The 24399-nt window shown below is 52.8% G+C and overlaps 8 protein-coding genes across 8 annotated transcripts; 4 read left to right on the forward strand and 4 right to left on the reverse strand.

Moving 5' to 3' along the window:
* Window positions 1-6364: 6364 nt before the first annotated feature.
* UHO2_07364 (uncharacterized protein) lies at window positions 6365-9723 on the forward strand (the record flags this gene model as incomplete). Its single annotated transcript, XM_041556575.1, has 2 exons — window positions 6365-6534; window positions 6639-9723. The coding sequence occupies 2 exons, from the start codon at window positions 6365-6367 to the stop codon at window positions 9721-9723; spliced, it is 3255 nt and encodes a 1084-aa protein (XP_041412509.1).
* Window positions 9724-9957: 234 nt separating this feature from the next.
* UHO2_07365 (uncharacterized protein) lies at window positions 9958-10766 on the reverse strand (the record flags this gene model as incomplete). Its single annotated transcript, XM_041556576.1, has 2 exons — window positions 9958-10409; window positions 10520-10766. The coding sequence occupies 2 exons, from the start codon at window positions 10764-10766 to the stop codon at window positions 9958-9960; spliced, it is 699 nt and encodes a 232-aa protein (XP_041412510.1).
* A 653-nt stretch (window positions 10767-11419) lies between these two features.
* Window positions 11420-12181, forward strand: UHO2_07366 (putative MAS6 - mitochondrial inner membrane import translocase subunit; the record flags this gene model as incomplete). The annotated part of the gene is made up of 1 exon (XM_041556577.1): window positions 11420-12181. One exon carries the CDS (start codon window positions 11420-11422, stop codon window positions 12179-12181), a length of 762 nt encoding a protein of 253 aa, XP_041412511.1.
* Window positions 12182-12568: 387 nt separating this feature from the next.
* UHO2_07367 (related to ASG1 - activator of stress genes) lies at window positions 12569-15958 on the reverse strand (the record flags this gene model as incomplete). The annotated part of the gene is made up of 1 exon (XM_041556578.1): window positions 12569-15958. The coding sequence occupies one exon, from the start codon at window positions 15956-15958 to the stop codon at window positions 12569-12571; it is 3390 nt and encodes a 1129-aa protein (XP_041412512.1).
* Window positions 15959-16597: 639 nt separating this feature from the next.
* UHO2_07368 (putative Pre-mRNA splicing factor ini1) lies at window positions 16598-17342 on the forward strand (the record flags this gene model as incomplete). The annotated part of the gene is made up of 5 exons (XM_041556579.1): window positions 16598-16605; window positions 16725-16805; window positions 16906-17017; window positions 17114-17241; window positions 17327-17342. The coding sequence occupies 5 exons, from the start codon at window positions 16598-16600 to the stop codon at window positions 17340-17342; spliced, it is 345 nt and encodes a 114-aa protein (XP_041412513.1).
* A 200-nt stretch (window positions 17343-17542) lies between these two features.
* Window positions 17543-19987, reverse strand: UHO2_07369 (uncharacterized protein; the record flags this gene model as incomplete). The annotated part of the gene is made up of 1 exon (XM_041556580.1): window positions 17543-19987. One exon carries the CDS (start codon window positions 19985-19987, stop codon window positions 17543-17545), a length of 2445 nt encoding a protein of 814 aa, XP_041412514.1.
* A 588-nt stretch (window positions 19988-20575) lies between these two features.
* Window positions 20576-21764, reverse strand: UHO2_07370 (uncharacterized protein; the record flags this gene model as incomplete). Its single annotated transcript, XM_041556581.1, has 2 exons — window positions 20576-21384; window positions 21458-21764. The coding sequence occupies 2 exons, from the start codon at window positions 21762-21764 to the stop codon at window positions 20576-20578; spliced, it is 1116 nt and encodes a 371-aa protein (XP_041412515.1).
* A 795-nt stretch (window positions 21765-22559) lies between these two features.
* On the forward strand, window positions 22560-24317 carry UHO2_07371 (uncharacterized protein; the record flags this gene model as incomplete). The annotated part of the gene is made up of 1 exon (XM_041556582.1): window positions 22560-24317. One exon carries the CDS (start codon window positions 22560-22562, stop codon window positions 24315-24317), a length of 1758 nt encoding a protein of 585 aa, XP_041412516.1.
* Between the last annotated feature and the right edge of the window lie 82 nt (window positions 24318-24399).

Here is a 24399-nt window from a genome sequence, read left to right on the forward strand (position 1 = left end):
TGTAGATTGTGGTTGGTGTTAGCAGCAAGAAGAGCTAGATGTTGCTGGTGTGGTATGGTGCTGAGAGATGTGAGTGTTGAGGAGACTTGCCATAGCTGTGAAAGAGGGCTGGTATATATGCTAATGCTGAGGAGCTCAGGTGTTGGCAATGACAAAGTCAAAGGATGCATGTGCAGACACACACACAATGATGATGGGGAACAACAACATTGGATTGCTGAGTGTGGGAATAGAGTACAGGCAGTGATGTGAAAGGTGATGTGCAACAAAGCAATGATGAGAACAAAGGGTTGAAGATCGACTAAGGATTGATGATGAGCAAAGGCCTGGAGGAAACAAGTGGCAATGGTGATGTGTGGTGATGGTGAGAAAAGCAGCAGTGGCAAGAACAAAGGGGTGAGAGCATAAAGGACAAAGGTGTGAGAGTGTAAGAACAAAGGCTGATGATGTCAACAAAGGTGTGAGAGTGTAAGAACAAAGGCTAATGATGTCAACAAAGGTGTGAGAGCATAAAGGACAAAGGCTGATGATGTTGACAAAGGTGTTGCAAGGCTGATTGGTAGTGAGGTGTGAGCATGAGAGAGAAATGATGTCAACAAAGGTGCTGTAAGGCTGAGCAGTAGTGAGGTGTGAGTGTGAGAGAGAAATGATGTTGACAAAGGTGTTGTAAGGCAGAGTGGTAGTGAGGTGTGAGCATGAGAGAGAACAACAGCTGATGAAGACAAGTGGTGATTATGTTGTGTGGTGATGATGAGAAGTAGTGGCAGCAAGAACAAAGGGCTAAGAGTGCAAAGGAGGCTGATGATGTCGACAAAGGTGTTGTAAGGCTGAGTAGTTGTGGGGTGTAAGTGCAAGAGTTGTGCTGGAGCTCTGCATTGCTCTTGAGCTGTGCATTGCTCAAATTGCGCTGCTCCAGCAGAGTGTGCATTGCTCCAGCTGTGAGTGCATTGCTCTCGAACAGTGCATTGCTCTCAAGCAGTGCATTGCTCTTGAGCTGTGTGTTGCTCTCAAACAGTGCATTGCTCTCGAGCTGTGCACTGCTCAGATTGTGTTGCTCCAGCAGAGTGTGTATTGCTCCAGCTGTGAGTGCATTGCTCCAGCTGTGAGTGCGTTGCTCCAGCTGTGAGTGCGTTGCTCCAGCTGTGCGTTGCTCATTTTGCGCTGCTCCAGCGAAAATAAATTTGTTTGCATTGCAGCACTTGAGCAGTGTAAATTTCGAGTGCATTGGGGGTCAACGCAGTCATGTGAATTTCGAATTTGGCGGAGCGCAATTGTGCGTTGCCCGCAAGCAAGACACACCGGCTAGGGCTAGGGGTTACATAACACAGGTCACATGCCAAAAAGGTTAGATCGAAACAATGTTTTCAAAGTATCAGTAATGTGCGCAAAATACTAGATTGAAACAAAGAACACATATTTAACAAAAGGTGCGAAAATATGAGGTCGAAATAGAGGTCACAAAATGTTAGACACATCTCAAGAATGTTAGATTGAATCTGATGTCAAAAATAAATGTCGGGCAACGCGCTCCAAATGTTAGATCGGGTTTGAAATGACGGTTAGTCTTGTGCTCCTTCGACTTGTGCTCCTCCAGCAGAGTGAGCGCTGTCCAGCAGTGTGCTCCTCTTGATTGTGCTGCTCCAGCAAAGTGTGCACTGCTCTCGATCGAGCTCCTCTAGATTGTGCTGCTGCAGCAGAGTGAGCGCTCCTCTTGATTGCGCTCCTCTTGATTGCTCTGCTCTCGATTGAGCTCCTCTCGATTGCGCTGCTCTTGATTGAGCTCCTGTCGAATGCACTCCTGTCGATTGCGCTCCTCTCAATTGCGCTCCTCTCTCTCGCTCTGCTCTCTCTTGCACTACTGTCGATTGCGCTCCTCTCTCCTGCTCTGCTCTCAATTGCGCTTTTGTCTCTTGCTCTGCTCTCGATTGCGCTCCTGTGGATTGCGCTCCTCTGCAATGAGCTCCTGTCGATTGTGCTCCTGTCGAATGCGCTGCTCTCTCCTGCTCTGCTCTCGATTGCGCTCCTGTCTCTTGCTCTTCACTCGATTGCGCTCCTGTCAATTGCGCTCCTCTCCAATGAGCTCCTGTTGATAAAGCTCCTGTCGATAAAGCTCCTGTCGATTGTGCTCCTCTCTCTTGCGTTCCTCTCTCTTGCTCTGCTGTCGATTGCGCTCCTGTCGAGTGAGCTCCTCTCTCTTGCTCGGCTCTCGATTCAGCTCCTCTCGATTTCACTCCTCTTAATGGCACTCCTCCTGATTGTGCTCCTGTCGATTGAGATCCTGTTGATAGACCTCCTCTCTCCTGCTCTGCTCTCGATTGCGTTCCTGTAGATTGCCCTCCTTTCGATTGTGCTCCTGTCGATAGAGCTCCTGCCGATTGCTCTTCTCTTGATTGAGCTTCTGTCGATTGTGCTGCTCTTGATTGAACTCCTGTCGATCGAGCTCTTGTCGATTGCGCTGCTGCAGCAGAGTGCTCGCTCCTGTTGATTGCACTCCTCTTGATTGTGCTCCTGTCGATTGCGCTCCTTTTGCTTGTGCTCCTGTCGATTGCGCTCCTGTCGATTGCGTTCGTCTTGATTGCGCTCATGTCGATTGTGCTGCTCCAGCAGAGTGAGCGCTCCTCTCGATTGCGCTGCTCTCAATTGTGCTGCTCTCAATTGTGCTGCTCCGACAGAGTGTGCGCTGTCCAGCAGTTCGCTGATGAGATTGCGCTTCTCAGATTGCGTTGCTCCAGCTGTGTGTTGCTCTTGAGCTGTGCGTTGCTCTCGAACAGTGCGTTGCTCTCGAGCTGTGCGCTGCTCAGATTGCGTTGCTCCAGCAGAGTGTGCGTTGCTCCAGCTGTGCGTTGCTCAATTTGCGCTGCTCCAGCAAAAATAAATTTGTTTGCATTGCAGCACTTGAGCAGTGTAAATTTCGAGTGCGTTGGGGGTCAACGCAGTCGCATGAATTTCGAATTTGGCGGAGCGCAATTGTGTGTTGCCCGCAAGCAAGACACACCGGCTAGGGCTAGGGCTAGGGCTAGGGTCTCGCCGGGAACACCCTTGTAACCTGTCGCATCACGTGTTTATAATGTTAGATCGAATTGTTATTACATAATATAATTACAAGTTCGAAATGGAGCGCACATAATCTCGCAGTTGGGTCACATGATCATGATGTTAGATCGCAATTGTGATTACATAACATAATTACATGTTCGAAATGTTAGATCGAAATAGATCTCACATATCTCCAGACTTGTGCAAAAATGTTGGCTCAAAATCGAGGTCCAGATCTCGAAGCTCCAAGGGGGGACCCTTGCAGCTTTGGCCAAAATTTCAAAAACACAAAGTCCACCACAGCTCAACAATGGGTTGGTCGATTGTCATGAGAGTTTAGGACACGCTTATGGGTGCATAGAGCAACAACTTTCATTATGGGTGCATGCCAGAAATATCAATATTTCAAGGTCCTGACTTGTCCTGCTCCCAACTTCAACATGCAATATCTCCACAACCCACTGAAAAACTCAAGCAGGGATCAGCAACATTATTGTTCCTAGCGCCCAAATGAACAACTTTCATTAATGGGTCGACACATGTTGAAAGTCATCCCTACCAGGCAGCCCCTTGTAACCCTAAGTTTGCCTAGCTACATCAAAGTTTACCTAGGTTCACCAACATTTGCCTGGCTTCATCAACATTTACCTAGGTTCATTCATGTTAACCTAGGTTCATTGAAGTTTTCCTAGGTTCATTGAAGTTTACCTCAGTTCATTGAAGTTTACCCAGCTTCATTGAAGTTTACCTAGGTTCACCAAAGTTCAAACCTAGTGACCAAACTTTGATGGCCCATATCTCAGCCACCACAGAACAGGGTACCATGAGACTTTGCATACACATAGTCCTAGGGTATCCCTACATATCTCATTAGTACAGATTTCATGTTTCCAAGGGTCTCGCTGGGAACACCCTTGTAAGTAAGGCTGAGTAGTTGTGGGGTGTAAGTGCAAGAGTTGTCCTGGAGCTCTGCATTGCTCTTGAGCTGTGCGTTGCTCAAATTGCGCTGCTCCAGCAGAGTGTGCATTGCTCCAGCTGTGAGTGCATTGCTCCAGCTGTGAGTGCGTTGCTCCAGCTGTGCGTTGCTCAATTTGCGCTGCTCCAGCGAAAATAAATTTGTTTGCATTGCAGCACTTGAGCAGTGTAAATTTCGAGTGCATTGGGGGTCAACGCAGTTGCGTGAATTTCGATTTTGGCAGAGCGCAATTGTGCATTGCCTGCAAGCAAGACACACCGGCTAGGGCTAGGGCTAGGGTACCATGAGACTTTGCATACACATAGTCCTGGGGTATCCCTACATATCTCATTAGTACAGATATCATGTTTCCAAGGGTCTCGCTGGGAACACCCTTGTAAGGTCGCAAAAATACACGTCAAAAAATAAACTTGAAAAAAACAAGTCGAAAATACCTTTTCGACACGTATTTTTCCACGTGTTAGTACTCCACTTACGACATGTCTTTTTGATATGTATTTTTCGATATGTTAGACCTACGCATGTGACACCTGTGTTTTTCTGTCTGTCACAGCTATTCGCTCCACACCCGTGTTTTTTCTGTGTGTTAAAGCTATTCGCTCCACACCCGTGGTTTTTCTGTGTGTTAAAGCTATTCGCTCGACATGTTGAATTTTGGCGAATGTTAGACCACAATAATTAACCCGGCTGAGCGCTCCTCTCTGCTGCTCTTCTCTCGATTGAGCTCCTGTCGATTGAGCTCCTGTCGATAGAGCTCCTGTCGATTGCACTCCTTGTGATCCTGTCGATTGCTCTTCTCTTGATTGCGCTCCTGTCGATTGCGCTCCTGTCTCTTGCTCTGCTCTTGATGGAGCTCCTCTCGATTGCGCTGCTCTCGATTGCGCTCCTCAAGATTGCTCTGCTCTCGATTGCACTCCTCTCAATTGCGCTCCTCTCTCTCGCTCTGCTCTCTCTTGCACTCCTTTCTCTTGCTCTGCTGTCGATTGCGCTCCTCTTAATTGCGCTCCTGTTGATTGTTCCACTCTCAATTGCGCTCCTGTCAATTGCGCTCCTCTCTCTTGTTCTGCTCTCGATTGCGCTCCTGTCAATTGCGCTCATGTCGATTGTGCTGCTCCAGCAGAGTGAGCGCTACTGTCGATTGTGCTCCTGTTGATTGCGCTCCTGTCGAGTGAGCTCCTCTCTCTTGCTCGGCTCTCGATTGAGCTCCTCTCGATTTCACTCCTCTGAATTGCACTCTTCTTGATTGCACTCCTGTCGATTGCACTCCTGTCGATTGTGCTGCTCCGGATTGTGCTGCTCCAGCAGAATGAGCGGTCCTGTCGATTGCGCTGCTGTCGATTGCGCTCCTCTCGATTGCTCTGCTCGCGATTGCGCTCCTCTCGATTGCTCTGTGCTCGATTGCGCTCCTTTCGATTGTGCTCCTGTCGATTGCGCTCCTGTCTCTTGCTCTGCTCTTGATGGAGCTCCTGTCGATTGCTCTGCTCTCGATTGCGCTCCTCTCTCTTGCTCTGCTCTCGATTGTGCTCCTCTCGATTGCACTCCTGTCAATTGCACTCCTCTTGATTGCGTTCTAACTTTGTATTGGACTGTCTTGAATTTTGTAATGGACCGTCTTGAATTTTGAAATAGACTGTCTTCAAAATTGAAATGGACCATCTTGAATTTTGTATTGGACCATCTTGAATTTTGAAGTGGACCATCTTCCAGGAGGGCAAGACGCGTCTGCCCCACGGCCGGATGCCCTTAGAACCCTAACCCAAGATGATTCAAATGTATATGTATGTCTTTCAGCACTCTGTGTATATGTGTGTGATACAAGGGTGATGAAGCTGAAACATGATGGAGAAACTATGTTGGATGTCTGATAGCCAGTATGCCAATGCCTATCATGACAGTTGGTTTGGGTCTACATGATGCATATCCGGATGAGTGAAGTTGGCGAAGCGTGTGAGATCGAAATAGAGCTCACATACTTTCACTGTCTCGCTTGCCTGCGTTTGGTTGCTCACCTACACTGACACCAACACCAACATTGACACCGACGCAGACCTTACATTATTCATCTTCATCGCGACACAACGGTCCTCCTTCGCGTGTTCGCCGGACTAGAACTCTACCACCTCCCTTCTCCTTCACTGCTCCACTAGAAGTGCTCAGCGCTGTCTTGTGACATCTCTGGCTCGACCACGCCGGCTTCCGCTGTCAGTGCCTGCTTCCTTTCGAGCTGATAGGCGGCTTCGAGGTCTTTATCAACACGCCGAGATGACACCTCTTTCGACACATCTCTAAGTCCATCATCGAACCAGGCGATCGTACCCTTTCAGCTCTACTCGGAAGAACATGCTGAGCACGATGCAAAGTCATGACCCGGCTCAGGCTCTGCATTCATCCCTCGATGCCTCGAGCTGCGATGGCCCGAATGCTGGCTCGTTCGTCAATCCTTCCTCTCCCTCGCCTCAAGGTCGACAACATGCTGTTCACGTCCGCTCCTCTTCCATTCTTAGCTCTTCCAGCAGCGTCTCGTAAGTGCAAGCTCATCATGGACATCACTCTATCTTGTTATTCGGCGTTTGCTAATCAATCGCTGACCAACGTGATTTGCGTTTCCACCTTACTCTGCTCTTAGCATTCCTTCGCGATCATCATCGTTCATGATGAGCCCGGCTGCTGTACCAGCACGACGATCGTACATCGTCAACTCGCCGCAGAAGAGCCGCATCAACACAAGCGCAAGTGCCGGAGTGCCTCTGAGCGCTTCTGACCTGGCCGACACCATAGCTGGACTCACTCTTGCCGACCATGCTGAGCGGAAATCATCGCATCTGGCCAGCCATGCCTCCTCAGCCGAGACTGGTGACATCAGCAGAGATGGCTTTGACGTCCGAACACTACAACCTCCATCGCTTCCTTTTGCGCCGCAACCAACGCATCCGGCATCTTCGCCTGAGCTCGGCTTCCATCAGGCTGATCTGTTCGAGATTGGCGAGGAGATCAGCGACGCTCACGAGGCCATTCAGCTGATACAGGGCCACATCTTCTCAATTCAAGAGCAACGACACGGTAGCAAGTCGATCCTTGATGGACAGAAGGACGCATCGAATCAGCTGCCAGACCTTGGACCCGAGGCAGCCCGACGCGCTGGTGCGGACGAGAACCATGCCCCGCCAAATGTCCCATCCCTCGGTGGCATAGACTTGTCTCTGATGCAGCTTGATGAGAAGCTCGAGTCTCTGTCGCGTGTCATGCAGCAACTTGAGGTTCGCATTACCGAGCTGCAAGATCCTTCAGCTGGGGATATTGATGCCGAAGCAGGTGACTCCTCCATCATCGACAAGGAGATGAGCGATTGGCAGTCAAGAGCTCGCCGCAACAGCATCGGAAGCATAGACAGCTTGGGAACACTCGACGATATGGTCTTGCCTGGCTTCGCGCCTGCCCTTACACCACGAGCTTTGCGAGAAAAGTACCAAGACCTATGCTCGGAATGGACTTCTATGCAGGAGGAAGTCGACGCACTGAAGAAGGAGCTCGCCGACGACAAATACCTAGACGTTTTCCGCTCTATCAGCACACAGGCAGAAGGAATGATGGACAGTTTGGACAAGGCTGTTCTGCTGTGCTCCGCCTTTGTGCACCAAGTGCAACGCGATCACTTGGCTGGCAAGTTGCATAGGGCGGCTGCCGCCGACGACGATCTTGACGGTGAATACGACATTGAAGCCAAGCACGAAGAGCTCGTCGCCCTGACCAAGACGTTTGGCGTCAAAAAGTCCTACTATTTGCCCGCGTGTCAACAAGTCTTTCACAGTCTGGAGAAAGGCTGCAAGGAAAGAAAAACCGCCAATGGCACCGTTCTCCGCCGTCTTTCGGACCTGCGCTCGCGGTGGCGGAGCTTGCGCGACGAGCTCGCCAAGACGGAAAGAGACCTGAAACGAATGGAAGCCCTTTTCCGCCGCGTTCGATCTGACAGCAGCGGATCTTCGTTGAACAATGATGGAGCTAGCCCGGCTACCTCAGTTGCAAGCCTCCCACCGTTACCTTCCAAGCTGCGAACCAGTGCATCTATGCAGTCCGGACTCGGCCTCGGCACACCTGCACGGGCTTCGGCGCTCTCTCACAGGAATACACCTTCGTCGTCATCGTCCTCTTCGCGCGGTGCCAGTGGTCCCAGCCGGTTGTCCAGCAGCTCTTCTATGGGATCGAACCTGCCCAATACTCCACCGGCAGCAGGCACTCTCCAACGGCTTCGAAGAATCTCGGCTGCGGCTGACTCACTCGCTTTGCAAAACAAAGCTGTCTCGACTCCACCACGCTCAGGCATCTCGAGACAGTTACAAGTGCCCACAACGACACAGCACGCAGGCAGCAGGCCGTTGGCTGGCTCAGTATCACCGTCAGCAATCGACACGCCAATCCGAAATCGAGCGACATCGATGGCCAATGCCGCTACTGGTGCTGTCGAAAAGGGAGTTCTTGGACGATCACCAGCGACAAGACCGATCTCGATCGTTGGCGCTCGCAACGCTGTTGGCGGTCGCGATGTGTCCGGCACACCTAGCCGACCACCACCCTCGAGTTTCAAGTCATCTTGGCATGATCTTGAAAAGCCGGCTCTGAGTCGCTCGTATGCGGATCAAAGTCAGTCGATGACGCGATCACAGTCGCAGGTCATATGGCCTTCGCAGTCAGGAGCATCGAAACCGGAGCAGGATGGTGACAACTCGATCGAATATTTGAAGTATGCTGGAGACTCTTCGCCAACTCGCCCAGCTTCCTCTGCGGGTCAGTACTACCGTCCACCTTCGGCATCAGGCAATGTCGGGGAAGCAAAATCGAGAAAACGAGACTCGATGATCCCGCGCCTCGCAGTCCGCAGTTCAGACAGCGCGACGCCAAGTCGACCGGGTTCGGCCATGTCGCAGGCTTCTACCTCAACGCCGGTGCGCTATACAGGTGCCTCGAGGATGAGCATGCAGACGCCCGAGCCCGCCATCGTGGCGAGAGCCCAGAGACTGAGCATGTACGCGCGTGCGCCTTCGACGGGTATGGCAGGCATGGGGCAGACACCCAGCAAAAGAGCCAGCAAACCACCGCCGACCCGACGCAACGCAGCACTGGCTTCAGGGCGTGCAACACCGCTGTCGGCAGCTGCTCTGGCTTCGCTGCCAGCGGCTGAGCCGGGGGGTTCACTCAAGAGATCGAGCATATCTAATATGCGCTCGTTGCACAATGGACGAACGACGCCGACGTTCAGCGACAATGGGTCGGTGGGAGGCATGTCGACGGGCACATGGTATGGACCTGGTAGAGCCACAAGAGGCGTTTCAGGAATGGGGTCTCGGATCGGATCAGGATCGGTGGCTGGAAGCAGCTATGGTGGTACAGGTGCGATCGAGCAGTACAGGGCCAACCCGAACGATGCTCTTGATGTCGAGGTAGCGGCCATCTGCAATGGACTTGGAGTTGCTCTGGAACGCATCGATCCGCCGCTTCCGCGTGGTGTGCGACTGGAGGAGGGTCCGGGCAAAGACAATCGAGCTCGCTATGAGATCGGCGGGCGTACGATGGCTTGCCGCTTGCTAGAGCTGCATCGACCGGCAGGGAGCGCAGGCGCTCGAGCCGGCACCAAGGCCAAGAAGATTCTGGTACGAGTTGGTGGAGGCTGGCAAGATCTGGAGCAGTGGCTACTAGCTCGACTCAGCTCGATCTAGAGTTTAGAGATGCGCGGGATTTGTAGAACAATGTACCAGCTCCAGTGAGAAACAAGGCAATCACGTAGACACAAATTTGGTCCTGAAGCTCATGAGAGGCTGGAGTCCGCTCGAGAAAAGGAGGGCAGGAACAAGAGTTTCGCCTGTCTGAGAAGAATTTGGCAGCGTGAAGATTGAGTTACAGATAAAAGTACAGATGAGTTGAGAAAGTCGCAAGATGAATACAATGTCGCTTCAAGCAGACGTTGCTTCCGAAGACTCGAGACCTTGCTGGTGAATCTTGAGCTGGTCAATCTGGCTCTGAAGGGAGTTGAGATCGATCTTGTCGAATCTCCTCTCCCGTGGGGTGCCGGCAAGAAGAGGGAATGTGGTCTCTGGGTTGGGCGAAACTGCAATGTATCTACGACTCTGCTTCTTTGAGGAAGGGTGAGGAGTTGTAGTGAGCTCTTTGGCGTGGAATGAGACGGGCGAAGGCTTCTTGATGGGAAGCTTGACACCAGACGGTGATGTGGTGGCTACGCTCACGGGTGATGCGGATGCAGAGGGTGCGTGGGCATAGTAGAAATGAACATAGCCGGGGGCGGTCGCAAAGATGGTGTGATCCTTGCCGATAGCTGCGTTCGGACCCGGGTGCCACGAGGTACCGCGTTGTCTGAAGATAATCTGACCGGGGTACACGAGTTGACCTATAGACATAAGATAGATGGTAAGTAAGATTGTACAATGTCAGTGGCTCTTGCGTGAACGTATTACGGCGATGATCGCAGCTCATCAAGGGACCAGAAGAGAAACGTACCAGTCTGCTTCTTGTAACCGAGACGTTTACCGGGCGAGTTGCGGTTGTTCTTGGTCGAACCACCACCACGCTTGGTGGAGTTACGGGTCTGGATAGAGCCTCCGAAGGTAAATGCAGGAAGAATGGACGATGATGCTGCGATGCTGGTGGAGGCAATGGCAAGTGAAGCTGGAGCTTGCGTGGAGGGAGCTCGGGCTGCAGCGATTGCTGAGCACCTAAGCAGCGAAGAGGAGCCGGCAAAGATCATCGTACCGTGTGAATGTGCGTGAAGTTAGGACGAGAGGGTCTGGGCGGGCGGTTGGTGATGCAACCCCGTTAGCGTCTATGAGATGGCTTGGTTCTGCAGTCGAGGAAGCGAGGAGGTGTGCAGATGCGATTGAGAGTAGCGAGGAGAGCACTTGGAAGAAGTCGAAGATGCAGAGTGTGTTCGCCTCTCTTTATCTCTCAACCAAATCTGGCCAGTCACGTGCCCCAAATTGCTGACTAAGCATGTTGCAAGCAAGAGCTCGACAAAAGAAAAGGGGAAAAAAAAGAAAAGAAAAGAAAAGAAAAGAAAAGAAAAGAAAAGAAAAGAAAAGAAAAGAAAAGTTGAGAAATTAGAAGAAACGTGAGCCACACACAAGCACACACTTAGGATTTTTTTTAGCGGAGAGAGTTCGGAACGCGGCGGAAAGGGTCGATTTTCGATTCGGATCAGGTCTTTGACAATTTCCTCAGCCTTCGTAACTCAGCAAAGAATTGTGGATTGGGCTGCGACAGCGTCATCTTCACACAGGTTGACAGAACCGACTTGAAACCCTGACCTTGCGACTTTACGTCTGCAACCCTCCTCACCATCAACTCCACCTCGACACACCTCTGCACGCACGCACATCGTCCGCAAACGCATTCTAGCTCATCATGGTCTGGCCGTTCTCATCCAACAAGTCGGCAGAGGCTTCGTCCTCCTCATCCACACAGCCTGCTTTCCAGGCTATGGCTCCTGCGCCTGTCGATTCCACAGTGGCTCCTAACGCATCCTCGGACAGTCCTACCAACTACCTTCGTAGCCACACTTTTGTTCAGCCCTCGTCATCGACACCATCTACATCCGACTCCGCTTCTGAGTACGTTCCCAACGCAGCTTCCCTTCTCGGCGATGCCTCGCTGAACCTCGGAGACCTGTCGCCATTGGCAGGCCTAGGCAAAGACGATCTCGAGTACCTCGACCTTACGGATGGTGCACCATCCAGCATGGAGGGTGCACGAACTGCTGTTCCATCCCGAGGCTGGTCAGACGATCTTTGCTACGGTACAGGTACAACCTACCTCTCCGGTCTCGCCATCGGTGGTCTCCTCGGCGCAAGGGAAGGCTTCTTCCGCCCTCTCGGCGTAGAAAACACCACTTTCCGTCTTCGACTGAACGCTGTTCTGAATCAGGTCACCCGACGAGGTTCCTTCTTCGGCAATTCCGCCGGTGTCGTCGCCCTCATCTACAACCTCGTTGACGCCTCCATCGATGGTGTTCGTGGCAAGCACGACATCTATGGTGCTGTTGCAGCAGGCGGTCTTTCTGGAGCCCTTTTCAAGTGCACTTCCGGTGCCCGCCCCATGGCTCTCGCAAGTGGTATCATGATGGCTGCCGCCGCCACGTGGACCACTGCCAAGCAGGCTCTCATCTGAGCGATGTCGTACCAACATCCATCCTACCTTCGGCACAATATATCAACATCTTTGAATACGCCACTTCGTGCACTCGCCTTGCACACCAAAATCGTTTGTCCTGCAGCCTCGGGACACTACTTGAAGCACTTAGTCGCATCTCTACTCCGACAAGGACACATCCACCGCTCTGCTCCATAGAATCTCTTGTTTTAAAGACAGATCGTTTCCTTTCCGCATCTCCTCACGCAGATTGTAATGTACACTATTGAGCCCACGCATGCTCTTATCTCATGACTTTGTCAGGCCGGGCTCGCCTACAGCTCTGCCCCTTGACCGTGTCTCGTTGCATAAATTCCTGAGTCCAAATGGTATAGATTAGTGATGCCGATAAGGATAGGATGGCTCTCAGGTGATGATCTTGTCGATTAATGTCTGCCAGAATGAAGGATCGAAATTCTGCTGGCCTGGGCCTGAGGGAACGGACGATTCTGAACCCTGACCGTCAAAGTTGAGTAGAGTTTGTGGACCTTCGGCCTGTGATGAAACGTTCGTTCCCGAGTTCAAGAAGCCAGCGCCAAAGGACGATGCACTGCTGCCATCAGGAGCTCCCATGGCATCGTTTGACTGGACCCGGTTAGCTTGACCTCGCGCTGCGTCTTGCTGCTGCCAGAGCGAATTGGATGTGTTGACGCTGGGAGCGCTCGAGAGAAGCTGTGCCAGCGAGGTGGACGCGGTGGAAGGCTCTGTCGCAGAACTCGAAGAGATGGGTCCGGTTTGCGAGGTCCATCCGCTGATCACTGCGCTCGGAGTGAAACCTTGTCCGCCGGCACCCGGTACTGCGCGTGAAGCTGCTCCGCTTCCACTAGGTGCTCCTGGTGCGTAACCGCCAATCGAAGCTCCACCTAGTCCGTTGAAGCCTCCGCCCAGTCCCTGACCAAGCGAAGTTGAGCCGTTGCCGACAGAGTTAAAGACTCCGCCAAGACTGCCCAGCGAGTCGAGACCAAGGCTGGCACCAGCTGCACCACCTCCAACGCCGTTGGCTCCATTGTAAGCTGCGTCGTATGAAGGCATCGTGGCGGCTGCCCATTCGGCCTGGTACCATGCATCAAAGAATTGCTGCGCATCCTCGCCGCCGCCATTCGGGGCAGGAGCCAAGGATGACGTCGACGAAGCTGTGGTCAGAGAGTCGCCTCCCACGTTGGTGTTGGAGAATGCCACGGGCATCGAAGAGGTGGACGGGCTATTGGAGCTGCTCCCGGAGGGACTAGGGCCAACAGCATTGGTCAATTCACGCGGGTCGAAGGACCACTCTCCGGATCCTTGTCGAGAAGCGGTGGCTGAGCCTGTTCCGGGTTTGCGCTTGGCTGCTGGCGCCGACGAATTAGCTGAAGCTGAATCTTGGCGTGGCGACTGAGTCAGACTCTCGATCTTGTTCGACGGGTGCAGCAGCGAGCGGGACTTGGCGTCTGTACTCGAGCCGTTCTTGCTGTCCGAGCCCGTTTCTTTGTCCTGGCCAGATCGGCTACCACCCAGGCCGAGCAGCAGGTGAGCATCAGACTTCTGGTCTCCACGTTCCGCTGCAGCATCCTTGCTGCGCTTGCTAGCTTTCGCATCGCTCTCGTTGCGCTTAGCCGCATCGGTCGAACGACCTCTTTTTGGCGCGCGAGAATGGTTGTTCGCAGACGTCGAGCTGTCTTTGGAGGCAGCAGCCAGTTTTTCGACCTGTTCGATACGTGATAAGAATATGCCGATGACGTTGGCTTCGCGATCTCGCATCTCATCGCGCTGAATTGCGGGCCGACGTTGGTAGTTGTTGACGTAATGCTCCAGATGCGCTTTGAGCTTGGGTGCATCACGATTGTTCGGGTCCATGAGCAGGACCACGCCAACTACGAGCAAGGAGTGGAAGTACTTGTAGGTGCCAATCTGGACGCGATAGAGGAGCAATGGCTCGTCGTCCACCTTGAGCTTCTTGAGGCTCTGCACAAAGTCACTTCGCATCTCCAAGTCGTGCAAAGCGGCGTTGAGACTGGCTTCGCGACACGGCAAGAACTTGGCGCCGTTCGGGCCACCCGAGCGAAGCAGGTATGGTCGATGCAGAGCGATACGAACCGAGTTGATTTCGGTATGCAAAAGGAAGCGATGAACGTTGAGGAAGCCGTAGGTCGAATCGAGGGACTTGTCACACTCGACGCCATCTTTTGTGAGGCGCGCCTGGAAGTAGAAAGGCAAGCCGTCCTGCAGTTCGCGCATGCTCTTGTCGAGGGCGAGAACGTCGCTGACGTGCACAGGATGCTGCAGATTCTGGAAAGTTGCGAGGATGCGACCTTCGAGTTCGGCGATACGCTGACGGAAGACGGTATAGCTGTAAGCAGTGGGAGGTTCGACGCCTTCTGGCATCTTGGGTGGATGCTTGGGCGCCGGGAAGATGTCTTCGTCCATGACTCCGCTAGGTACCTGCGTGTCGCAGACGCGATCGTCAATGACCGCAGGACGGCCAGTATTGAGTGCGAGCGCTCTGTCAAGGAAATAGACAGAAGCCCATACACGCCTTCGGGCCTCAGTTTCGGCGGGGGAAAGCCCGAGCTTTGTACCATCGCGATGCAGTCCAATACTGAAGGCAGCTCGGACAGCAGAAGAGCCGAGTGTATAGGCTTCGCCGATACGACGGTCAAGCAGAAGGAAACGACAAGAGGCAAGCCATGCGACGATCTGGTCGACATCCTCACGACCCATGATGGAGCTCATAAGCAGCGCTCGTCGGCCTGCATAGTGATAGCGTCGTGCAGCTTTAAGTCGATCGCGCGGCCCTTCTGGGAAGAGAGGGTGTTGAACTGAGAGCATAGCGATGGCGCATACATTGCAGAGGAGTGCAAAGATGTTGATGTTTGAAGCGTTGATCTTGGGACCGGAATTCCAGAAAGCCTCAAACGACTTGCGAAGGCTCTGTTGCGGCAAGGGCTGACGCATCCAGTTGATGTCATTGAAGAAATGATCGATGAGGACATTGCAGTGGGCACGGGTGCTGAAAGCACCAAGCAGATCAGGGGTGGGGGCTGTTGGGCAGCCGTATTCGGGCATGACAACGTCCAGATCAGAAGGGCCCTCTAGCGTTCGGATGGGAAGGTTGAGAGGAGTCGATTTGGTCGAGCTTCCTGGAAGATCGTCGAGAATCGAGCTGATGCGCATGTCCATGGATCCACCGTTGTAGAAGCCTGTCTTTGGACTGTATCGACCGTCGGTCTCGAGCTCGTCGTTGCCATCGTCGTCCTGATCGTTGGATCGAGAGTGCATTTGCTCCGGCGACTTGGCGAAGCTGCTGTCGGGCCATACTGGCTTCGATGTCGCAGTGCTTCGAGAAGCTGATAGACGGCTGCCTGATGCGGTGGCATTGTGGCTGTGAAAAGCGGAAGCAGAAGGCGTGGCTGAAGCGAGATGCTCGATCTGCTGAGCAAGCTTGGGAAGATAGTCTTCGAGAATGCGCTCGACTCGATTGAGGCGAGAGGCTACATCGTTGGTCTCCTCGCCTGGCTGGAATGTCTTGCACCTTTCCGGGATCTTGCGAGCGATGCAATGCTGACAAGGTGTCTCCCGGTTGCACTTTTGCTTTCTGCGATAGCATTCTGTGCAGGCAAAATGGACGCGATTGCGCTTGCCAGTGCCGCGAGAGTAGGATTTGGAATCATCGCCCGGTGAGTCGTGATGATTGGCTTCGGGTGTGTTGGGAGCAGCCGAGGAAGCTCCTTCGCTGCGACGCGAGCTTAGATCGTCGACCGAGGGTCGTCCAGACTTCATGGTCAATGTTTGAGCTGCTGCAGCTTTGGTAAGGCAATTTGGGGAAGCTGCTAGCAGAATAGCATGGCTGAGCGAGGAGATGCAGCAAGGGTTTCGAGACGTCTGCGACAACGAGCAAATAGAGGACTTTAGGACGGGGGGATGATGTGGGTGAGAAGATCATTTGGCAAGCAGAAGGGATTGAGACAAATGACCGATGCTTTGCCGGCTATTGTTCGGGTTCGGGGACTGTTAGGTTTAGTGTTAGATCTCCACACGGCAATTACCACACAGAGCACAGCTCTAAATTCCGTTGGCTCGAACCGCTACTCTTGCGTTGCCGAATTCTGCCTGACAGACACCTTCGTATCAGCAGTTTCAGGGACTATTCAATCGATCATAGCATGTGAACAGCCTTCATACCTGACTTGTGTCCGAAGCGCTGTTGTGATACTGCAACTTTAGGCTTATCATTGTTCACATGAACTCTTGCCGAGTCTGATGGCTCTGGAGAGCTTTTTCCACCGGAAAGCGGGAAAGGTGTAGCAATCCTCGGAATTCGGAGTTGCAGCAACAGCTGCTGACTACTGAGCCTCTCCCTTTTGGAGACAAGCTGGAAGATGTTGATGCCTGCCCTCCATCCTTCTATAACGTCTCACCATGTCAAAGTAAGTTGCGACAGTAGCTTGCACGACAAAAGTACCGATATGCTACCACCTCTATAATGATAGAGCTAACAACCTAAAAACCTCATCTACTTCGTTTGTTCTTGGCTTTGTCCGTTCAGACACCACCCCGATCTTATCCTCTGCCGCAAGCTTCCAGGCATTGCTGTTGGAAGGCTATGCGAGAAAGACGATGGCAAATGGTGAGTACACAGTCAAAGATCAGGACGAACTGTCGATCGGATTTACTGACACTCTTTCGCCCACGCTCTCCCAACTACGTCCCGCCTTTCGACCCGCTAGTCCCATCTGCGACTCTTACGTTCGTCCCGCTACTCTGGTTCGCATCTGTGAAGAGTGCAACTTCGGCTCCTCGGGAGGCAAATGCATCATATGTGGAGGTCAAGGTGTTTCCGTAAGTACATCTGCCAGGCCTTAGACAAAGCAAAGTCAGAGATGAGGTCGACTAGCATACTAACTCCATCATTCTCACACCCTTGCTCACACACAGGACGCATACTATTGCGCTGAATGTACACGGCTTGAAAAGGACCGTGACGGGTGTCCAAAGGTAGTCAATCTTGGTGCCAGTAGAACAGATCTTGCATATCTACGCAAAGCAAGACAACAGCAGCAACAGTGAGTAGAATATCCGGATTTTCTATGCAACTCAGCTAGACGTGTCGCCACTGACATCCCTTGATGCCTCATGGCGCTCTTACAGATTCCAACGCGGGTGAACCTGCCTCGACCTCTTCAGCACGCACGACCAGACCTGTCACCTCATTCATCTGTATTTCTATCGTCCATCGCAAGCATCTCGTCGGTTCTCTCTAGTCAATCTCAGTGCAAATCATACACTGCTCGCGTTTTTGTTGGAGTACACGGCTGGGTATATAGCACTTGATTGAGAAAGTGCGAAAAGCTTACAAAGTAATATTCAGAGCTCGGCAAAGAAGAAATCGGTCGTCGAAGGAAGAGGTGGTGGCTGCACTGCGATTGGCAGCTCAATCTTCTCGCCCGTAAGATCCAGCAACTTGACCTTAATGCCAATATCGGTGAGTGTTTGAATCAGGTCGGCCGTCTCTCGTGTACTCACAACACCGCCTTCACCGCGCAGCATGTTGAGTCCATCAGTCCATTCCGAAAACTGACTTGCGTTCAATGCCTGCATCTCGGCCAAAGATGCGTCAGGAGACTGTAACAAGCTGATCGCAAGGTCGCCACTGGCCCCCATCTTGCAAGTAGTAGCTGCTGCGGCTTTGCCAGTCGTGTCTGCTCCTCCGCCGTTATGCGCAATGTCGGTCACCAAGCTGAGATCAAACCTTTCCGGCAAGTCGTCCAGTCCGCCTCTAATGGGGAAGCGCTCAGACGAGTCGCAGTAGTACAGGTACTTTCTGTTCGGCGCCAGTCGGTAGAAGCGCCATGGCTTATGAGATGCTGATGCGCCGTTCATGTTGGTGATGGCCGGTAGAGCAGTCTCGACGGTACTGGCAGATGGTCGGTGATGCTTGGCACCGTTACCCGTTGCGGTCGCCGAGACTGTCGAGAGGTTGCGGAACCACGCACCCTCAAGCAAGCACTGGATCCGCTGCTGTCGTACAAACTCGTAGCTCTCCCTGTAGATCCTTCCGCGCAGATTGCGGATCGATGACTTGGCGTTGTAGTCTTCGTCTACCTCCAACTCCTTCATCTGCCTGTCACGCACAGTGCGATACTCGGAATGCAAGAAAGCGTCCTCCAGTTCGAACCATGTCCGGATCGTCTCTTCCTGCTTGCCCAATGCTTCGTTGACCTGACTGCGGACCAAGGCCGATACACGCGAAAAGTCAGAAGCAGCGGCTCCGGACTCGTTCCACATGCGCAGAAAGAATCGCAGGGTGAGGTTATGCACTTTGGAGAAGGAAAGTAAGAAGGGCAGGTAGGTGGTCGAAGTGGTGTATGAGCCCGATTCAATGTCCCAATGGTCGGCAAGGATGGAGGTGACTTCGATCGAAGCTCGAGCCAACATGCAGCGTCGCACTTCGGGGCGATTGATCTGTTCGAGAATGATCTTGGAGTAGAGATCTGGATCGGAACGAACGAAGGATTCGAGGCATGAGAGACCGAGCCAGCCGGTGCGACCAAACTCCTTGGCTGCAGACTCGGAAGCAAATCCAATACGGCGCCATTTGTACCTTGTGGTCGCGCCGACAGAAGCTCTGAGTTCGTCGTTGGAGCTGCCATTCTGATTCGCCAAGTTGTTGGATACGACAACGTCGCTGATCTTTGCCTGAAGCCAGATGTATGACAATGCATGGACATGACGTTTATCGGTCGGAGTGACAGTTGTGCGCATTCTACGGTGTGCGGCTCGGATGACGTTGCTCTGGTAATCGAGGATGGACGAGGCCAGCTCGTCTCCGCGATTCGAGTCCATGAGCCATGCTACTGCTTTAGAGGCGTTAAGCTTCTCAAGTTCGGATGTAAAGCTTTCGAACAGGTCGTCAGATACATTTCGCCACAGACTGTTGATTAGGCTGAGACTGTAAAGCTTGAGTGTGGTGTCGGAGCTGCCAATGCGGTTGACGAGGGTCTGGAGAAAGAGCTTCTCGCGTTGAACCTCGTCATAGATAAATTCGAAGCCGTAGCGATAGACGGGAGGAGCGGATGTGGTAGCAGCACCTCGGCCATCGGCGACGACACGTCCGGTCTTGGGCGAGTCCTTGGGACCGGAGACGACCAACTTCTTAAGGATGGCAGTGGCGGGTCGACAAACGTTGATACGTTCTTGCGAAGCCAGCAAGTTGACGACTTTGGCGACAAGAGAGGCATCGATGATCTCCCATCCGTACTCGTAAGCTTCCATGAGGTTCTGACAGCTGGTCAGCGCGTACGCCAGCGTGTTGCCGGAAGAGTGACTGCAGATGACATTGAGGAGCTCTTTGACACCTCCTCTGGCAACGAACTCGTCGGTGAACTGCGGCTCGCGGATGAGTCTCTGCAGGGTATAGGTTGCCATTTTGAGCACTCGATCATCGCGAGAGCTAAGCTTGTCCACCATCTCGACAGCCTCTATTGTCGGCGAAGAGCTGAGCTTAAAGTTGGCGCCTGCTTCGATCTTCTTAGCCATGTTCGCATCATCTATGAGCTCGTCGTTATCGTCATCTCTGAGTGCAAAGAGCGCTGGTGGCTCCTGAACACCGAGGTGAGCATTGGCGCAAAGCTGTCGAATCACGTCCTGGACGGGTAAACTCGGATCGATGAGTGCCTTGATGGTGGATTGCCCGTAAGTGACAAGGTTGATGCGATTTGCGATCTGTGGCGATGCTAGCTGCGGCGGATCTGGGTCAATAGAGCTGTTGGAAGGGCCGCCTCTGCTGGGCACTGGCTCGTTTCCAGACATGGTCAACGGCTGTCTGCACGACTCTAACTTCAAAGCGAAGATGTGCAGTCAGGACTATTGATGGTCGCCGAGAGGTGAATGAGCTGCTTGCAAAGTTGCTCGCAAGGTACGAAATAGGGACCTGCGAGCTGATCGTAGCTGGTGCAGAAGCTGGACGAGGAGCGACAAGAGGGAAGCAATGAAGGTGGAAGAGCAAGAATGACTGTCGAGAAGGATGGTGGTGGCGCGTTCCAAATGGATCAAACCGGAGGATTGCGAGTTGGATCGGCAAAGTGCGGGCGTCAAATTGGGCGCAATTTGAGATGCATGGACCGACGACGGCTTGCTATTTCCCCTGTTCACCACTTTACCTTCTCGCCTCTGTCTCACATCTCGAGCTTTGGTTGAAGGGCAGGTTAAGTCTCACTCGTTCCACCACAGACAGTGTCGGCAGCACATATGCTGTGTTAGAAATACATTGTCGACGCAACACGGATGGGCATTCTTCTTTCGTTAGGATGAAGCAGATGTCGACGTTGCTGCAACGTGGCTCGCCGTTTGCTCTTGCTCCTGCTGCTCTTGCTCTTGCTGCTCTTACTCTTGCTGCTCTTACTCTTTCTGCTCTTGCTCTTGCTGCTGTTGTTTTCGCTGCAGCTCCTTGTTCCTCTGATGTTGCAGGATTTTCGAAGGCCATCCTCTTCTCTTGCCACTATTTCGAGCACGACCGGAAAATTTGGCTACATGGATGGGTGGATGGGTGATGCCAAACTCGCGTCGCATGTCGTCAATATCTCTCTCCCAGCATCGCTCCCACTCGATGGAGATGAGCGGTACCGATGTCTTGCCGACTTCCCAAGCCCAAGGAACAAGCGTTTGAAGTGATGCCAAGTCAGTCGACGAAGGTGCACCTTGCGCTGTGGCCGATGTAGCCGAAGCGGAAGAGTTGAGCGCAGCAGAAACAAGCTGTGAAGGCTTTGGCAGCGAGGACAGATTGGAACCGAAGATGCGCAGCGTACCACCAGCAGCAGCAAAGCCAGCAACAGGCATGTTCATCTGCGCCATCTCAAAATACTTGACTACCGTCTCGCCGAGTTGAGTGACTGGCATGCGCAGAAGCAAGTGGTAGAAGTCGTGCGATTCACGATACCTTTGAATGAGGTACTTGTGTTCCGAGGTTGACATGTAGTCCGCCTCGGCACGTCCGTCGGGACCAACGCCATTCTCTTTGAGCCATTCGATCCATTCGCGGCCGAACTTTCCACGCTCTAGACTGGCGAGATAGTCAACATCAACAGTCTCGGAGTTGACAGAAGGTCGTTCGATAAGCAATCTACGTCCTGACTCGGTTGACCGCATCAATTCGAGCAAATGTGCGAGCGACGGTCCTGAAGAGACCTGCGTTAGCATAGAGAGCAAATCTGAGAAAAGATAAGGAGGAATGTGTCAGTTGTCAAGACCAAGACCTTGGCTGGTGCAAGTGACTTTGCTTACCTCCGCGAGCAGGGTTGTTAAGCAATCCCAACGCACTACCAGCTGTGAGAAGTGTCCGTCCTAGGAAGGTTGTTGGAAGGTACTCTACCTCGTCGATGCGTTGAGCAGACTGAGCTGGTTTTGCATCGCTATCAGATCGACGCGATGCAGTAGGTGAGAAGGTACCGAATGTTTTACAGGATGACGTTGCTGTCGCCATTAGCCGTGATGTGGCGACATGGTGAGACGGTAATCGGAGCATGGATGTGCTTGCGCCTTGACTTCTGCTTCCGGCTGGAATGAGACTTGACAGCAAGATCGAGCTCATGATTGAAGATCTGGGAGGAAGCTGTGGAGCGGTATGGCGTAGGAGAGCGAGGCAAAACGGGCTTGATGTGAATGACCATGTTAAGCTCAAGAAATTCCCATCTGGACTCAATCGCACGAAATAAAACCGAGAAAGTATAAACCTAACACGAACAAAAATTAAGTGGATTGCAGGCAAAGAGCCGTGAGGTCCTCGAAGCTCGACAAGCAGGCTCCCGGCCCGCCGTAACAGGGGGCCGGTCGAGCACAGACACGAACGGCAAGGGTGGGTGTACAGTGAGGGCAATAATCGACGAACCAGGCTGCTAATCATATGCCCTGGCTTTGGTAGAGATGATGGTAGTGAAGAGAGGAGCAGAGAAGCGGAGAGAGTTGTCAAGAAAGGCGAGCCGAGACGCGCAGGACTTCAAGGCTGATCACGTGATGCATCCTCCACTTTTGATTCTCGTGATCCCTTTTTTGGTCCTCATTTTCGGCTACTAATTTCCGTCTGTCATTTTCTTCTATTCAGCGCTTCTTGACGAGACCAACACTTGGCACAGACTGCCTTCATTCTCAAGACAGTACCGTCTCAGCTTTCCACCCTTGGCTCACTTCTCATAGTCAGGATGCCAAGGATCTGATACAATACCATCAATTCGGATCCCATCTCGCGCCCAAGGCGATCGCAATTTCGATCCCAACAATGTACTCAAGGCGGTTGCCGTGGCCACAGGCTTGTCTTGTAGAGCACCTTCTTCTGTTCATCGTCCTAAGCACCGCAGCTTCCGCACAGCAAATTCAAGAGGACACAGCGATGACAGCGACAGACTCGACATCTCTATCTTCGCGAGTCCTCGCGTACCTTGGTCTGGCATGGTATTTCCTGATATGGACTGTATGCCTTCTCGGTCTCAGCTTAGCACGTCAGTTCGCCAACTCAGAGTCTCCGAGATCACCGCTATCGCCACCAAGATCCTCTGCGATACTCACCAATGAATCAGAGGACTCAAGCAGCCTTGATTCGCTCATGCGCCGTCAACAGCAAGAAGTTGACTCCCACGCAGAGTCTGTACCGGGCGTTTCCATTTTGCGTCCACTCAGCGGCCTCGATAGCAATCTCTACTCGAATCTCTCATCCTCTTTCTCTCAGGACTATCCCAGGTCGCGCTTCGAGGTCATCTTGTCGATCCGCGATACTTCGTCGCCAGAGTCTCAAAAAGTGCTCAACGTCGCTCGCATGGTGGTCGCTGCCCACCCTCAGGTCGACGCTCGTATCGTCGTCGGCGATCAGTTCGCCGGCGTCAACCCAAAGATCAACAACCTAGTTCACTCCTACGCAGCTTCCAAGTACGATATTCTCTGGGTCGTAGATAGCCAGGTGTGGTCACCGTCTGGCGCTCTTGCACGTGCTGTCGACGATCTCTGCGCCGAGCCGGCTTCAAGGCCTCGTCCCTCACCGACATGGCTTCCGCGAAAACCTCACGGTGATCGTGTTGGTCTTCTCCATCACGTACCTTTTGCAGTTTTGCCTAGCACATCGTGGGGCTCAAGAATCGAAAGGGTCTTCCTCTCCACCACACACGCCAAAATGTATCTTGCTCTCAACGCTCTTAGCATTGACTCTTGCGTCATGGGCAAGAGCAACATGTTTCGCAAGTCAGACCTTGCTTGCGTGCCCGATTCGTTCTTCAATGTGTCCCATCAGGGCAGTCAGGGTGAGCAAGGCGCTATTGGCAGTTTTGCCTTTTCGCAGCAGCCTCAGCCCTCTCCACATACTCCAACAAGCCGGGCCGCCTCACCATCCGTACAGAACAATGCACGCCAGGGCAACACTCTGAACCAAGGCGGTCAGGAGCTGTCGAATGATCAAGTCAAAACGCTGTCTCGACCGTTGGCTCGTTTCTCCATCTACCTAGCCGAGGACAACATGCTTGCGCAGTCGCTCTGGGATCTGCCTCTCAATCTCTCTCATACACTCTCCTCGTCCGATCTAGCCTACACTTCAGTGGGCGACATTCGAACGTTAGCTGACTACACAAGACGACGCATGCGATGGATCCGCGTGCGCAAGTACATGGTGCTTGCACCGACCCTGCTCGAGCCACTCACCGAGTCGATTCTTTCCGGCATCGTCGCATGGTTTGCGCTTTCTACTCTCCTCTCGCCTGCGTTGTCATCAACTTCAGAGCCTCTGCCCTTCTGGTCCCGAGTGCTCTTCTTCGCTTTGCACTTCGGTGCATGGTTTAGCGTCGACTACACCGTCTTTCAGCGGTTGTCGGTTGCACACGAGTTTCTATCCTGCAATCCTGGCGTGGACAATGCGGATCGGATGAGCATAGTCGAGTTTACCGCCGCCTGGGCGTTTCGTGAAGCTTTAGCGCTTCCTATCTGGGCATGGGCGATCTTGGGAAGCACAGTTTCATGGAGGAACAAGACCTACCGGATTCTCCGAGGTGGTCGAGCTGCCGTCGTTTCAACCTCTACTCCATCATCAAAAGCGGGTGTTAGACGTGCCAAGGCCGGTTTGACCCACGACGGGGATCTTGACCCGCTTCTGACTTCAAATAACTGAAGTGTTTATGCAGGTTCACATGTACATTCTGATAAGCAGACGAGTTACAGGCACGGGACTAGTTGCAGCATGAAAGAGTTTT

Source organism: Ustilago hordei, assembly GCF_900519145.1.
Source record: "Ustilago hordei strain Uho2 genome assembly, contig: UHO2_contig_27, whole genome shotgun sequence".
Taxonomy (NCBI): Eukaryota; Fungi; Basidiomycota; class Ustilaginomycetes; order Ustilaginales; family Ustilaginaceae; genus Ustilago; species Ustilago hordei.